This window comes from Artibeus jamaicensis, unplaced genomic scaffold, assembly GCF_021234435.1.
Source record: "Artibeus jamaicensis isolate MK-2021 breed Jamaican fruit bat unplaced genomic scaffold, CSHL_Jam_final contig_384, whole genome shotgun sequence".
Classification (NCBI taxonomy): domain Eukaryota; kingdom Metazoa; phylum Chordata; class Mammalia; order Chiroptera; family Phyllostomidae; genus Artibeus; species Artibeus jamaicensis.
This window is the reverse complement of record NW_026521810.1, coordinates 6,230,834-6,247,144: the sequence shown is the minus strand read 5'-3', so window position 1 is coordinate 6,247,144 and position 16,311 is coordinate 6,230,834. Positions and strand designations below refer to the sequence as shown.

At 44.7% G+C, this 16,311-nt stretch overlaps 1 protein-coding gene across 4 annotated transcripts in view; it reads right to left on the bottom strand.

The window, feature by feature from the left end:
- NCK2 (NCK adaptor protein 2) overlaps positions 1 to 16,311 on the bottom strand; it is a 153,923-nt gene that overhangs the window by 27,857 nt on the left and 109,755 nt on the right. For 3 of the 4 annotated variants that reach the window (XM_053664623.1, XM_053664622.1, XM_053664625.1), the window contains one exon: positions 14,355 to 14,596. In XM_053664623.1, the coding sequence (XP_053520598.1) occupies positions 14,355 to 14,580 (226 nt within the window). In that variant the 5' untranslated portion in view covers positions 14,581 to 14,596. The remainder of the gene's footprint in view (positions 1 to 14,354; positions 14,597 to 16,311) is intronic. The other variant, XM_053664624.1, reaches the window with a different exon arrangement.

Below are 16,311 nucleotides of genomic sequence, written 5' to 3'. Positions count from 1 at the left end.
GTTATTGCAGTTGAGATTTTTAAAACGATGACCGTTTAAGATGCAGCAGCGCTCTCTCTCCTGAAGAGCCTACGTGAAGCATGACGGGCAGAGCAGGAACCAGGCCCAGGGAGAGAGACGGAACTCAGGTGACCCGAGGTGAGTCCTTTGATCCAACCATACTACCCAATGAAGTGAGATAAATCCCTCCTTAAATGTTCTCCTCCTATTTTTCTTTATCTACTGTTAAATTTACTTTCTGTCACTTCAATTAAGAGCTCTGAAAAAACCCACAAAAACTCGCACCCTCCCTGCTCTGCTCCCATTCCAGCCGTCTCATCGGCGGAGGGATGCGTTCCAAGATGCCCAGCTGATGCCTGAAGCAACAGAGAGCACCAAACCCTGTATCGTTTTTTTCCTATGATAAAGCTTAGTTATATATTAGGTATAATAAGAGATTAACAATTGCTAATAATAAAATAGACCACTTTTAACAATATACTGTAATAAAAGTTATGTGAACGGCTTTGGGGACATTATGAAGTAAAATAAGGGAGACGTCAATGCAAGCACTGTGATACCAAGGCAGCCTCTCTGACAGCCGAGGCGCTAGGTGAGCAGCGGGCAGACGGACAGTGCCATGGCCCGCAGCCCAGTGGGACGGAGCAGAGCTGCACAAGACTTCGTCACACTACTCAGAACAGCGTGCAATCTAAAACTTATGAACTGTTTATTTCTGGAACTTTCCATTTAATATTTTCAGACATTAGGTGACCCCAGGTAACGGAAACTATGTAAGGTGAAACCAGGGCTCAGGGAGGACCACCGCACTTGAGTAAGCTGAAAAGAACACAGAAATGCTTTGTGGGCAGCCAAGTTTGGGTGTGGGAGTGAGAGTGTAGGGGGTGGAAGGACAGACATCACTACCTTGTCATGACTGACCACTGGCCTGGTATATATGTTTCCTACACCCAGAGAACCTTGGCTTTAAAATATTTACCACCGCAAGAGCCATAATGAGAAACATATGACACTGGATGTCCACAGACCTTTGGCCTAATTGACCAATAAGATCTAACCTCAATTTTCTGGAGGTGATCAGATTTGACTTAGGATGGGCCCAAATGCATTCACTGTGGCCAATTTCTTAGGCATGGTTGTCAAAGAAACTCCAAGGGCAGCTCAAGAGAGTGGGACAGGCTCAGGTATAAAACAATTTCAGATAAGGCCATATCTAGGTCAAAATAGAAGCAAGCATCAAGGCCAGCACTCAGCTGCTTCAGTCAGCATCAATTCTTTTTGTTACACAGAGGCTCAAGTTACTAACTACTGGACACAAATCAGCTTGGGAGCAGAGGGAACGTGTGTGCAGAAGACAACGCAGACTACATCAGCTGTGAGCAAGAGGTGCAAGACTTCTCGGGGCAAAGCTCTGGGGAGTGGAATGGCGCTGAAGGGCAGGGCACCACTGCGGCAAAGACATGTTCCGTCGGGGCTTGCAGAACCTTGTCAGGCAAAGCAAAAACTAACCTAATTCTCTTCTGAGTGTCCTACTGGTAGGAAATATTCTTTACCTGGCACCACAGACTCACCATTAGGAACCAGGTATGCTTAAAGAAGAGGATGTAGCGAGTCCTTCTGAGATAAAGGACTAAATGCAACCCATGATGGCTTTTTGGGGTTTTCTGTGCCTCTTTGGGCACCAAGTACATTCACAAAAAAATCCCAGTGTTACGGTTGTTGCTGTATAGCAGTCCCATCCACGCTCTGCAAGGTACTAACAACAGGGAATACATCCTTTTGACGGCCTGGGTGTGCTACAAACAAAGGAAGCTGAACATTAAGATGGGTCTGGAAACTTTCTTCCTCTAGTAGTTTAAATCTGGCTTTTATAAGTAACCAAAATCCTTTCCAAAAGCTCAATCTGAATGTCCCTGACCAGATCACAGGCAATCTGGCCTGTGGGAAAACACCGTGTGCTCATGAGCAGGACGTGTGTCTGAGAGGAACTTACTCACTGTGGCCTTTCCCCACAGTAAAACAAGGCCCATCCCAAGTCTGCTCAGCACTGAGATCTGTAAACAGCAGGAAAATGATGTGATGTCACTTCTCAGGAGAAACTCAGCCCTCCCCACCCCACAGCCTCAGAGCACCCCCCACCTCCACATTAGCACCCACATCACTGCATGGTATTTATCTACCTGAGAAAGACCATGAGTAGTCATTTCATGGCCTCAGGGCCTGGCATTCAGTGTTTGCTCACTTAACAAACTCCACTTCCTATCCCATCTCCCCACCACTGTGTTGTGTGTACCCCCCCATCCTTCCAGTCTGACCCCTCCGGTGAGCCCCACCTGTGTTGCCAGAAGTGTTAACAGGCTTACTTAGGGCAGACCAATATTGTAATTAGCAACCCCCCAAGTACATGCCACACCAAGCCCTCCCTACAACTCTTTTTTTCTTCCATCCTTTTTTTTTTCCTTTTTTTATTTAGTTATTTTTCAAGTACAGTTTTTTGTCTATTTCCCCCATCCCAGCCCCCCCGCCCCCGTCCCGTGCTCCCCACTTCCCTTCCATCTCCACCCCCCCAGCTCTCGTCCCTGCGTCCTTCACATTTGTTCCTCCAAATCCCTCCCCTCTTCCCCCTTAAATTCCCTTCCCTCTCCCCTCTGGTCACTGTCCCCTTGTTCTCTATTTCAGTGTCTTTCAACAAAACTTTGAGAGCCTACTATGTGACAGGCACTCCCGCACCTGGAAGGCCAGTGGCCCGGGTGGAAGGCGCTACCTTGGCTGGGCTGTGTCTGAGGGGTCTGAGGTACACAAGTTCCTGATGCACCCCCGCTGCTCACCCCTATTGAGGAGACTGACTTTCATTATTCCCAGGCCTGTGCATCTCAGGTGTTTACCACTCACCCTGTAACGAGGCACTCTGCTGTGTGCCACACAAAATCCCCAGGTACGGGGAGGGGGCGGTCTAAAAGGGAGGGTGGAGGGGACTCCTACGATGAAAGGAGCTGCCACCCCGAGGCAGAGACACAGACTGGGGAGGGGCCGTCAGTTACAGGCAGGGGTGAGCCACCACCCCGTCCCTACGCCCCCTTCCGATGGGGTGGATATATGAGGAGCCAGCTCAGAGGGCCAGGCGTCAGGGACAAAGGGCCCACCATTACGTGGGTCCCTGTGTCCAGGACTCTGCACTGGAATTTCCACCCTTGCTTGTGGGAAAGCCTGTTCATTTGTGAGCAGGCAGGCCAATAATATGGCTGAATATTTAAGCCTGGACAAAATGGTTGAGAATTACAGAATTCTCTGTCAAATGTGAAAGTCAAGTGGTAATACAGATGCCAATGAAAAGAATTTTTAAAACATTTTAATAAAAAATTTTAATTAACAATATATATTTAGTACCTCTCAACACATATATTCAGATCTATTAGCACAAGCATTTTTGAATATGCAAAGGGTGTATATTCAAAAGTATTAGATACAACATTCCACATGTCAATCAACTGACAAAAGTTTAGCGTGCATACATCTTTTCAAGTCCATACCTAAGTAAAATAAAATGTGGTAAGTAAATTAAAATGAGAAAAGGGACAGCATATTCATGAAGGTGGCAAGTGGCTGGCAAAGACAACTGAACCAGACCCCAGACAACTTCCTGGGACCACGTCCCAAACCCAGCTTCTGTGCCTACTAACTTCAGCCCTTGGCCATTCTATAACATCTCTACTCCTCAGCTTCTTCATTTGTAAGATAGGAATATCAGTGACACTTGGTGGGAGACTAGGAGGGTCCAATAACTGAGGGTCACACTTAATGTAGTGTCTGGTACACAGGAAGAGCCCAAATGATAGCTGTCCTTGTATTTATTCCCATTATTATATCATCTAATTGTTTTCCTTTTCCCTGGAGGACAAAGGCAGAATCAACAGAGACAAGAATAGGTGGTATTTCTGCAACCAAGATGCACGCCCATCTGCTTTTTCCCTAAAATGGACCTGGGGAGCAGGTCTCACCTCCCTCCTGCTCGCTGGGTTGAGACAGGGTCCCTATGGAAGGCACAGAGAGGATGCTCAATAATGCAAAGTAGGCCTTTGTGTAAGAAGTGAAAAAAGAGCCCCATTTTCCAAGTTGAAGTAGGCAAAGGATCAGGAGATCACATGCTGCTTTCAGCAAAGCAAACACTGGTTGTTACTAAGACACCGGGTCCTAGGGAGGTCGCAGGTTCGCTCCCTGCCTGTGCTCCAAGAGGAGGTCTTGGAGGTAACTGGGTTCCTGCCTCTGCCCCTGGTCTGAGGCTTTGTGGACCACGCCCAGCCTGGGGCTCCAAGGCCCCATCCTGGCTTTGCTGTGAAGAACGCTTGCAGCCTTGGACAAGTCACTCCACTCGCCTGATTTTCGGAGAAAAGCTCTGGCCTGGGTTATCTTCAGGGCCCCTTCCAGTATTCTAAAATTCTACATATTATCGAGTGAACTTCACTTTTCAACGTTACTGTATCTACCAGGCTATGAAAACAAAACAAAACATAGAACCATAAGAGGACCAAGTGGCCCTTTTTAATTCTCATAGCCAGCTTTGTCCACTGCACTGTTTTTCTTAGCACATTAGGTTAAGTATTATAGATTGAGTACACTTAAGTTAGTAGCATAAGAACACCTAAAATTTCACTACTAACTCATGCTCTATTTCCAAACATCCAGTTGTAAAATTTCCAACTTAGACAATCAACTGCTTTACTCCTTAAAATACCAAAAATGCAGAATCAAGCGAGATGCCCTGAAGACAGCTGCCACAGGGCAACCTGCTTCCCTGGGAAACCAGGCAGATACAACCTTAAAGCATTACAAAAAGCTGCCCTCAGGTGCCTTCTGCAGCTGAGAACCATTGGGGACCACCTGGGGCGGTCACAGAATCTGACTTCAGAAGCAGACAGGGCTGTGATGAGTTAAGAGGAGAAAGCACTGGCAGCTTGAAGGAGCTGATCCCAGGGCCCAACTGCTAGACCAAAGAGGACTTGAGTACATGCAGGCTGCTGTGCAGAGAAACACCCAGCCTACCTAGTTAGGCCCACCCATTAGACCTGGCCTAGCGTGGGTCAGGCGGGTACCTGGGTGTCCAGGGGGCAGTGGTGAGCACTGGGCGGGGCTCTCCAAGGGAGAGGGGGCACAGAAGGAGGTGCCAGCACTGGCCTCACGGCACTCTGGGGCTCAGCAGTATACATCACAGCACATGCCAGTAAGCAAACGCCCACTCTGCACCCATGCCTGTCCTCAGGGCATAGACAGGGCTATGGAACAGAGAAAACGAACACTTGAGACATATGGATAGAGTCTAAATAGGAGAGTATGCCATATGGGGAAACGCAGTCACAAATTCATTGGTAGGGAGATTTTACTTTAATTGCTAGGCATTCTGAGTTCATGTTTCTTTATTCTAAAACTGAAGGCTCCGCGTGTAACTTTTTCATCAGAAAAGGGTGTGTTCTATGCTCTTCAGGAAGCAGAAGTAAATTACAGTTTTAGTAAGAAGCACCAAGATGCCAGTTGTTGGGAAATATGTTACCTGATGTTCTCGTCCTTCCTCAGGACGTGAGGGGCACCACTTGGCCCAGAGAACAGCGACTTGGTTTCATTTACCCAAGTAAAACTGCACACCACCTTCCCTTCACTTTACAGGGTTACAGAGCCCTCACCGTTTCCCAGTCTCTCCTGGCTTTCCTCCCATTAGTATTCTTTTTAACAATCTGTCTCTATTTTCTAATTATCCTCCTGCTAATCTGTTATTAGTTATTTTACTCTTTTGTTCTAAAACTTAAAGTTTGTAATGTATGAAAACAAATCCCAGTTTATTTTAGGTGGCTGGCATCACAATGCTGCAAAAGTTTCCATATTATGTAAGCAATACATTTGGCCGGTCATTCCGCCTGTGAACAATGTCACAAAACAGAATTCTAAAGAATCTAAATTATGATACCTCATACATAATTTTTGTTCGTGCGATGGCAGATTATACAACAAAAAGTGAAAAGGTACAACTGATGTGTTAAATGTGACTCTGAGAACCCAGAGTCTCTGTCTTAATGTTAAGAGATGGTAATTTAAGTTGAAAGTTTAAAATTAGATTGAGATCAAGTCATGAAGCTTTGCTTTGTTCTGCAAGCTACAGAACTGCAAGGTGGTCTATCAGAACTACGATTAATAGCCACATAGTGTTTTTTAATTCAAAGTTAAATTCTCGTTTAATTTTTATAAGGGAATCCAGTTTTTAAATTTACTATTATAAAAATACCCTAACACAGGTCAGAAATTGCCAAGGTCCTTTTCAATATTTGTTAAACAAAAATGAGTAAGTAAATCAAATCAAACTGAGATATCTTAATCTCCTCACATGTTACATACAAACTTTTCATGGGGAATGGTTCAGCCTTGCATTCTTTTTTTTTTGAAAAAGATTTTATTTATTTTTAGACAGAAGGTAGGGGAGGGAGAGAAAAAGGGAAGGAAACAGCAATGTGTGGTTGTCTCTAGTTTGCCCCCTACTGGGGAGCTGGCCTGCAACCCAGGCACATACCCTGACTGGGAATCAAACTGGCAATGCTTTGGTTCGCTGGCCTGTGCTCAATCCACTGAACCACACCAGCCAGGGCCGGCCTTGCATTCTTTACTAAAATGAAGAACTGGTTGCTTAGAGAGTGACTCAGTTTAGGAAGTTTGTTTAAGTGACAAGCAAAAAGACTGGTAGTAATTTTCTACTCTTGAAGAATATTCAACTGGGAAAACAAACTACTTCAAAGACAGATGCACCCCAAAGAATCAGCATCTCCTCTTACATGGTTTATAAAATACACAAAATATGTGAACATCTGATGTGCCAGAAAGCATATGCAAGCTTGCTGATTAAATCTCTTTTCCAGCACGTGTTGAGATCAGAACAGAGCTTGATATTTTCTGGATTAACTGCCCTGTGACATCTAGTATCGATAACAGCAAGACGTCACCCACCCATGTAATGTGAATTTGTATGTATGTGTATAAATACTGGGTAAATAGACACAAATGCTTACAGACATAGTATTTCTGGGTGATGAGATCATAGGTGATTTTTTTTCCTCCCAATTTTTAAATGAGTATGCCTGTCTAAAATGAAGGCTGTTTAAAATCCAGGCATTTCAGAGACGACGATTCCGAGAAACAGCTGTGGGCAAAAACCTGCGTCACACAAAGAAGCCCTGAGTGACAAAGATGGCCGAAACACTGCACTTGTAGCAGCCACAGTACATGTTCAGTGCTCATAAAAGTGATACTTAATTTATAAGAAATTTATAAGAAAGAAGATATGTGCCCGGGACATTCAGCTTTGGAGTGATGTTAATTAGTGGCCCCTGTTCACCTCAACATGAAGAGTCAGACAAAGGGATTAATCAGTGACTCCCTTGGGGCCAGGGAGCAAGCAATGCTCACTGAAGGGCTGGTCCCGTAGTATTCAAGGGGCCACAGCAAGGATGGAAATCACAACAGCTGGGCCAGGGAGTGACTGAATTCACCAATAACCACGCCAAACACCTATCATCCTACCCCCACTCTGAATCCCTAATTCCTGAAGCAATCAATCACTGCAAAGGTTGAAGTCAGGCAGAGCAGGCCTGCTCTGAATTTCAACCCCATCACTTACTGTGTGTTCTTGGGCATGTCACTTATTTCTGAGCCTCAATTTTTTTCATGTGAAAAATGATTAGGCACTGGCTGGAGTGACTCAGTGGACTGAATGCTGGCCTGTGAACCAAAGGGTGGTTTGGTTTGATTCCCAGTCAGGGCACATGCTTGGGTTGCAGGCCAGGTCCCCAGTAGGGGTGTGAGAGAGGCAACTATACACTGATGTTTCTCTCCTTCCCTTCCCCTGTCTCTAAAAATAAAATCTTTAAAAAAAAGATATGTTCCTCTCAGGGTTATTGTGAAGATTAAACAAAAACGTAGCAGGCGCCCAGAACAGTATCTGGCACAAATCAGGCACTCAAAGAGAAACTGTTATTACTGTTCACTCTGGAAAAACATATATGAAATCAGTTTGGAAGTCTTTATTTGAATTTTTCTGCTGCATTAACTTTGGTTTAGTTTGGGGGTGTGGGGTGACACACTTCTCTGCAGGAAATGCTGGCTAGGGGAGCCTGTGGCCCCCCTGCCGGGGAAGGGCTATGGGGGCAGCTCTCAATGGGGAACTGAGGGCTGGTTGCCCCCTCAGCACAAGGCCCGGAGCTCGGCTGCGGTGCTGATGTTAACAAGATGCTTCAGAAAAGGAAGGTCTTCAGTGTAGGCCCCAAAGAAAATTATTTGTATCGAAGTCCAAAAACCTAAGTCATTTAAAAATGGGAAGTACATTATGACAAAAATCTAAATGTGGTGTCTCCCAAAGTTGGGACTCATGAACATTTTTACTGAGGTCCTGCCATCACCTCAAACTCAAGGGGGTCTGTCCTCAGGGCCCGTTCCTTTTCTTTCTTCCCTGGTTCTCTTGGTCATCCTGCTGGTCATCCGTCACACTCAAAGCCCTTGAGTCGGTCACTCCTGACTGGTACTCCCGGCTGTTCCATATCCAGGCAACACTGATCCTGGGTTTTCCTTCAAAATTCCTTGGATCTGTCGCCCTCCATTTCCACGCTGAGCTCAGGACTTCCACATCGCCCCTGAGTCGCACCTAGGTCTCGCCCCCAGCCTCCTGCGGACTGACTGGTTCCCTCCAGTCCCCCCCTTCCACCCAGGATCAAGAAACCCTCTATCCACCACCCGGGAAACCTTTGAGGGAGGGTTCCGCTTTCAAACGCCATGGGCCATCAGGCCTAGCGGTTGGGGCCTTCACGGTATGGCACGCCCCAACCACTGAGGGCTCCCCAGTGTCGTCCTCCACTCTGGTCAGCTGGCTCAGTGTCCTTCAGCAGGTCCGTGGCTTGCAGCTTCTATCTTCACTTGTGTTCTCCCTCCCTCAATTAAAGCCCCAGTTCCTCTCCCAAGTCTCAGCTCAGCCCCAGTATTCTGTACATGAATGACGACATGCAGTGTTCAACAATTTCATGAAACAAGTAATTACTTACCCATTTTAAAGATAGTGCAGTTGAGGCTTAGCTTTCAACAGCCTGTCGAATGCCACTTAACTAGTAAGTGGCGAAGCCTGGCCACCCGCCTCTGCCCACCTTTACACGCGCTGCTTCCTGAAGGGCAGGAGGAGGCCTGAACTGCACGATCCAGCCCCCGTTTCTGGGGGAACAGACAGGGACCACTGTGCCACTGTTCAAATGAGGGATGCTTACTGGTAACTGCCATTTTCCCAGTTACAGCACAAGCTTCAGAAGTCAGGGACTGAACCTTATGCTTTATACCTGGCCAGCTCCCTCTTCTGATCTGAACGTACCCATTACAAAGTGTGGATCTGCACATGATGTCTGCATCCCTATCTCAACGTCTTGGGTTACTGTCAGAGCTCACTCAGCAGGGAATGAAGTGGCTTAGGAGGGATTTCCGAGGAAGGGGCAAGAGTGAGGAAGGGACAACTGAAATCCAGACGTGGCTCCCAGTCACGGGCTGTGCCACTCATCACCCACATTTCATTCACAACGAATCACATGCCCAGGTTCAGACCAGCTTAGGACATTTGCAATCACAGCAAAGACTCACAATCCCAGTGTCTAAATGAAAACACTACCACGGAGGCTGTGAGTCCAGGAGAGTGTTTCCGACCATCGCTCTGTCTGTTATAACAGAAAAGCATATGTTGAACTGACTCAGAACTGTCTGGGCTGATCTAGCAAGAAGCAGGTATTTCCTTACACGGAAGCTGGTGATATGGAGATAACCTGCGGGTTATAGAAAGTTCTGGATCAAGTATACTGGGGGAAACCATTTTGGTGAAGAATCGGTTGGACACATTTATCCTAGTGCCACTATCGTGTTTCAGGTCTGCCCTCAGCAGGTTCACTGACACCTGCTCATCTCTGAAAGCCTTATGCCAAAGGCAAGACACTCTGACATTGCCAAGTTACGTTTCCTCTGCTCCAAGCCAACTTTATTCCCTGGGGTGGTCTCCAAACCATTCTTGTATCTGTCCATTTGTTTCAATATACAGAACAGGTTTAAGAACATTATTTTCCCTGAGCCACTTGAGGACAAGCTACTAACATGATGTCTTATCACTTGAATACTTTGTGTGTTTTTCCACAAACAACATTATCCTTCAGAACCACAATACGACTATCAAAATCAGGCAATAAACACTGATGTATTATTACCATTTAATTCTGGGACCATGCTCAAGTTTTGCTAATAAGTTTTTCACTCTAGAATAAGAACTGGTTGTCACTAAAATTTCCTCTAACATTCTAAGTACCCCTCTCTGCCACAGAGTCCTAGCAAATGCCCAACCACTATATTCAACTCGCTATAGTAAAAGAAATTCAAGTTTGAGTTGAAGTGCTACGATGCCTAGCAGTACGTTCTTGGAGAAGTCACTTAGCCACTCCAAAGTCAATCTCAGCATGGATATACCTCCGAGAACCTTGTGAATTTCACCCACAGGAACCACCCCCCTCCTTGTAAAAAAAACATTAGCTCAAACCAGTGCAAAGGCTATTTAACACGCGGCACTGGGAGTCCCTTTTGGCAGCTCCCCTCTGCTCCTAGGTCTGGCTTGGAGTCACAGAGGTGGGAGTCCTAATCACTGCCAGGCTTCTAACTGGCCTTAGGTATGGTCACTTTGGGACAAATGCTCAAGGAGCAAACCTTGTAGCAGTTCACTTTTGGGTCTAGACGCCTAAGGAAGCGGTCAGCGATGGGCATGCATGCCTTGGATCAGAGGTTAGAGATGAAACTGCATTGTTTTATGTAACCCAAGTCAGCACCTGGACTTAGCCATTAAGAAGAGTCAACCTTTGGAGTTTTGGTGGATTTTACGCCATTAGGAAGTAGTAACAAACACTGTTCTTCAGGAGCCTGAAGCAAAATCTTTAAGAACTACCTCCCTGGCAGCAGCTTCCTCACATCTAAATGGTTAGCACATTGCTTTACAACATCTAACCCCAGTGATTGCATAACTCAGGCTGCCATGTCCAGGCCAGACTGTAGCCCAAGACCGCTCCTCAGCGGGGCTGGAGAGCTCTGCCGCTGGAGTCCTTCGAATACCAACTAGGTGCTGCCAGCGGCAGTGGTTCTTAACAACCGCTCCTTGTATGGCAAAGTTCTCTTTGACTATTCATGATCATAAGATGAATATGAGAGGAGATATAAATGTTTTGCCCAAGAGCAATTAAGAGCTCATATTATTTTATCCAATTATAAATTATTAAAGGAAAAGAAGAAATGGTCATCCTTTACTAACAGAGAGGTCTTTTTCGTGAAAGGCACTTTCTCAAAGCCACTCTAACTAAGCACTACATGTGATTAAATTAATGCACTGCCAGTATCAACATACCAGATGTGTACAAGAACAGAGAGAACTTGACAGTGTTACAGTTATCTGAAATTAGAAATATACACACACACTTATAACACAGTAACTTTGCTGAGGAGTCTGGTGCTATTTTCCAAACCAGGCACCTGCCAGGGAATTTTACCGCGGGTTTAGGAATCAAGGTAGATTTCCCCAGCAGTACAAATTACAAGCGTGGATGATACTATGAGTAGCTACTAGAAGCTCAACATGTGCAGTGTATTTTGATGTTGTTTTCACTCCTTTAAACGCACAGCAGAGATAAATTCTGATTGGGTAATCGATCTAAAACATACTACAATTCTGACAGCACACTGGTGACATCTGTTGCTAAACAAGGAGTGGTGCTAAAGTGGTCATAGCTGCCTGTATATTTATATTACTATAAACAGGCAGCTATGACCACTTTAGCACCACTCCTTGTTTAGCAATAGAGAACTCGGTGAGGCAGGAGAGCTGCAGAAAGTCTTCTCACTCTCCTTCTGGATAACGGTGTCTTGTCAAGTCTGGCTGTAGAGACTAAGAAGCCTCTCCACCCTCGTGGTTCTTGTCAGGGGGCCTCCCTTCTCTTAGATATTGCTCAAGAGGGTGATGAAAACTCATGCTGAGTAACAAGGTCTCTCTGTCCATCAAAGCAGGGCTTTGGGGGAGCATGACAGATACACTGAAACAAAAAGACATACAACAAAGGGGGCACCACTATGTGCTGATGGAAACACTGACTTTCAGACTATGACTATCAACGGCTACTAACAGATATGGATGTTCAAAATATGATTATACATGTATTTTTATTTGTACAGTGCTCAGTACAAACGTTCCAAGACAGTGTGTGCCTGAGTGGGGACTGGGCCTGGAGGAGGGCAGTCACTCTCCAGGGCGCACATTTCACTCCGCACAGCACTTGAGGGTGTGTGAGAGCCAAGGGGGGAAGGCAAAGAAAAGCAAACTGATTCTATTTAAGGAAGAGCTTTCTAACAATCCGCTTTCTCCAAAAATGGAACTGGCTGACTTAGAAGTCGAAGTGTTCCAGCAGAGCGGGTGGCCATCTGTCAGGGGCGGGGCAGGGGCCCAGGGCCCGGCGCGAAGACCGGTGAGCCAGCCTGCTCTGTTCTGAAAGCCCTCAGCACACGAGCACATTGACCTGGTCACCACTCTGATCACAGCTGCTGGGAAAACTGAACACTGGACGAAAGATGTGGTTAACAGCTTCAATGTGAGGATTTGTCTCCTCTCCTTCTAAACAATGAAGTTAAAAAAAGACAAGGTATTCAAGAAAATTTCTAGATTAAATCAGAATGCTTGTTTTGCCTTATTGTACTTCCCAATGTTTTACTCATTCATTTTCTGGACATCTCATTCTTTACTAGAATCTTGAGAATATATATTTTTTAAAGTGAACAGAAGACGAACGTAGTCAACACTGTTTAGTAGCTAAAAAAAGAAGGCACTTTGTGGGTGAAAAGCTGAAATGGGAAAACATACATAAAATTGTGCTCAGGCACTCAACGTATTTGCCTGTTCATGCTACCTACATTTCTCTACCACAGTTAATTAAGAGTTATAAGCATACGACAACAGTATTTCTTTCCAGTGACCTGCTTGGAAAATAAGGATGTCAGTTTAGTGGAAAAAGAATCAGACTATTTGTGAAAAATGAAATGTCTACATCAGGCTCAGAATCTTGGACAGCAGGTGAGCAGATGTGACTCATACACAGGTCTAGGTTTCACTTCCCTCTCCAAATCATGGGCATAATCTAATCCACAACACAAAAATACTGCCCAGTTAATGAGGACTTTAAGTGCTTCTGAAGAGTTAGTAGACTTTCAAGACTGTATGAGATGAAAGACAAGTATTTTGCAACACCCACTGCATTCAGTATGTAATTTTCTTTTCAGTTTCTCCATCTGTCACTTTCTTCTCAAATGAAAAAAAAATTCTCTTGTTAGAAATAAAGTGGAAAAACTCAAGTAAATATAACATGGGTGATAATGCTGACTTCAATATTAATATTCAATAGCAAACTCTTATGTGATAACCTGCCATCTCATATACAGCAAGAAGATATCACATAAGGAGGCAACAATAACTTTTTTTAAAAGGCAGGTCAGAAAGGCCCTCAAAGTTATTTTCTCACATAATCTGAAGCAACTACTGCAAGTCAGTCTGAAATGCACATAAAATACACAGGGAAGGTTGGCCACCACTAACTGCAGGTGATTCGAGGTGGCCCTTCCCATCTCCCAAAAGTAGAGAAGAACACTGGACATGAGCCCACAGCGCGGAGCACCCAGCAGTCCCCACCTGAGTGACCCTGGATGGCCTCGTGCATCACGCTGGTGCTGGCCCAGTTGTTGGTGTAGCTGACACTATCCAGGACTGTCGGTGTGAAATTTCCTGGGTTCAGAGAACTTCTCACTATTTTCTTTTGTGTGCATGAAGGCCAAAGGGACAGGATTTTGTAAGAGAAAAGATTTGACGGAATGACACAGGCAGAGCTGTTGATATTTTTGGAGGTGGTAATTCCACTTCTGGATCCTCCAGAATGCTGGTGTCAGGAGACACAAATATGTGCAGGGGCCCAAGACACAAGGCAGCGTCAACTCGCATAAGACTCCAAACTTGAGAATCTCCAGGAAGTGACAAACATGACATTTCTCCAGCGTGGTGTCTTAATTTTCGGAGATTAAAAAACAAGGCAACTAGAAAAATGTCCGTATTTAAAAAAGAACCTTAAACACACACACACACACACACACACACACACACACACACACACAACATAAACTAAAAAGATGAACACTCTTTCCTCAAAAACAGCCAACCATGCTTCCTCACTCTCCTTAATGGGAAGTAGTTCAGCTCGAACCTGGGTCCTAAGGCTGCGAACACTCACCAAGCGTGTCCTTCAGGTTCTTCACCAGGGAGCCCTTCTTCAGGCTGTTCTTCCTCTCCACGTAGTTGGATGGCACGTAGCCCGTCCTGTTGGCGGCGTTCCGCACCCGCCACCACGTCTTGGAATCATCCAGCAGCCACAGACGCTCGTTCTTCTTGATGTCAAGCTCCTGGTCCTGTTGGGCAGTGTAGTCCCACTTTGCTATGACAATGACTTCTTCTGTCATCTTTCATGGAGTCCTTCTGCCAGCAAAACATGCGGAGATGCTCATTAGAGACCCACCAAACACTTTGTCCTTTGCACCAACTTGAAAAATTGCGAAATCAACAGCTTTCATTACAATTTGGCAGCCAGTTTTCTCCTGCATCTTGAAATACTCAATCTCAACATGACCTTCTTTCAATGAACTTTAGTATTTTGTTTACAAGTAAAACTAATCTTAATTCTGTATACTGGGAATTCTGCACGCTTTGCCAAAGACAAAAATAAACTTTCAAAAAACTCTAAGCAATATCATAAATAAACGTTTTCATCTAATTAAGCAATACCAGATCCTTATAGCTTATATGTTTACATATACTTTCTTAGTATGTGCTGAATTTTATGAACATATTTAGTAATTAAAAAAACACCTAAGCTTTTCCTATAAATTAAAATTAAAACAAATGTGGTATCCTGCACTGTATCCTAAAACAGAGAAGGAAAATGAGCCCAACACTGGTGAAATCCCAGTAAAGTCTACTTAATGGTAATGTACCAATGTTAATCTCTTGGTTTTGACAAATGTGCCAGGGTTATTTAATACTATGGGAAACTGATTGAAGTGTATACAAGAAATGTTTTGTACTACCTTTGCAACTTTTCTATAAATATAAAATTATTATTGAAATCCATACACGGATGTTTATAGCAGCTTTATTCATAATTGCCAAAATTTGGAAGCAATCAAGGTGTCTTTCAGCAGAATGGATAAATAAACTGTGGTACACCCAGATAATGGAATATTACAAAGTAATAAAAAAACTATCAAGCCATGAAAACACATGGAGAAACCTTCAATGTATATTACTAAGTGAAGGAAATCAATCTGATTCTCATAAAGACTCTCTCTTTGACCAAAGGTTAGTCAGGCCCCTCTGAATCCTCTTCCTAAACTAGGCCTCGACTTTTGTACTTCCATTCCCAACTCTGCATTGCTTAATTTTAACAAGAGTCATGCTAAGTTGGTTCAGCCAGAATCCTCCACCCTAACCCAGGTGAAGCCTGAGCACCATGGTCTGCCTTTAGGAAGAATACTGGTGGGTCAATTTAGCCAGAATACCCCTCCCCCCTTAATGTTTCCTGTTAGAAATTTTCCATTCATTTATCCCCCACCTGCTTCTTGGCTGTAAACTCCCACTTTTCCTACTTGTGTTTGGAGTTGAGCCCAATCTCTCTCCTTTACTGCCAAACTCCCATGTAGCAGTGCACTGAATAATCTGCCCCAGGGTTATTTAATAAGTGCCATGACTAATTTTACCTTTAACAATTCCAACTGCAGATTTTTTTGAAAAGGCAAAATTATGAAGACATTAAAAGACCTCTGGTTTCCAAGGGTGTGTGTGTGTGGGAGGGGGGGGGATGAACAGGTAGAGCACAGGAATTTTGGGGGCAGTGAAAATACTCAGCATGATATTTTAATAGTGGATACATGTCATCATACATTTGTCAAGACCCACAAAATGTACAACACTAAGAGTGCAACTGTAATAATACAATTATTCCAAAATAAAAACCTTGCTGTCCTGTGCACTGAAGGATGCGGGTCCGACCCCTGGCTGGCGTGCATACAGGACGCAGCTGCTCGATGTTCGCACATCAGTGTCCATCTCTGCCTCTGCCTCTGTCTGCCTTTTCCCTCCTCCCTCCCTTCCTTCCTCTCCCCATAAAATCAATAAACATATCCTCAGGTGAGGAT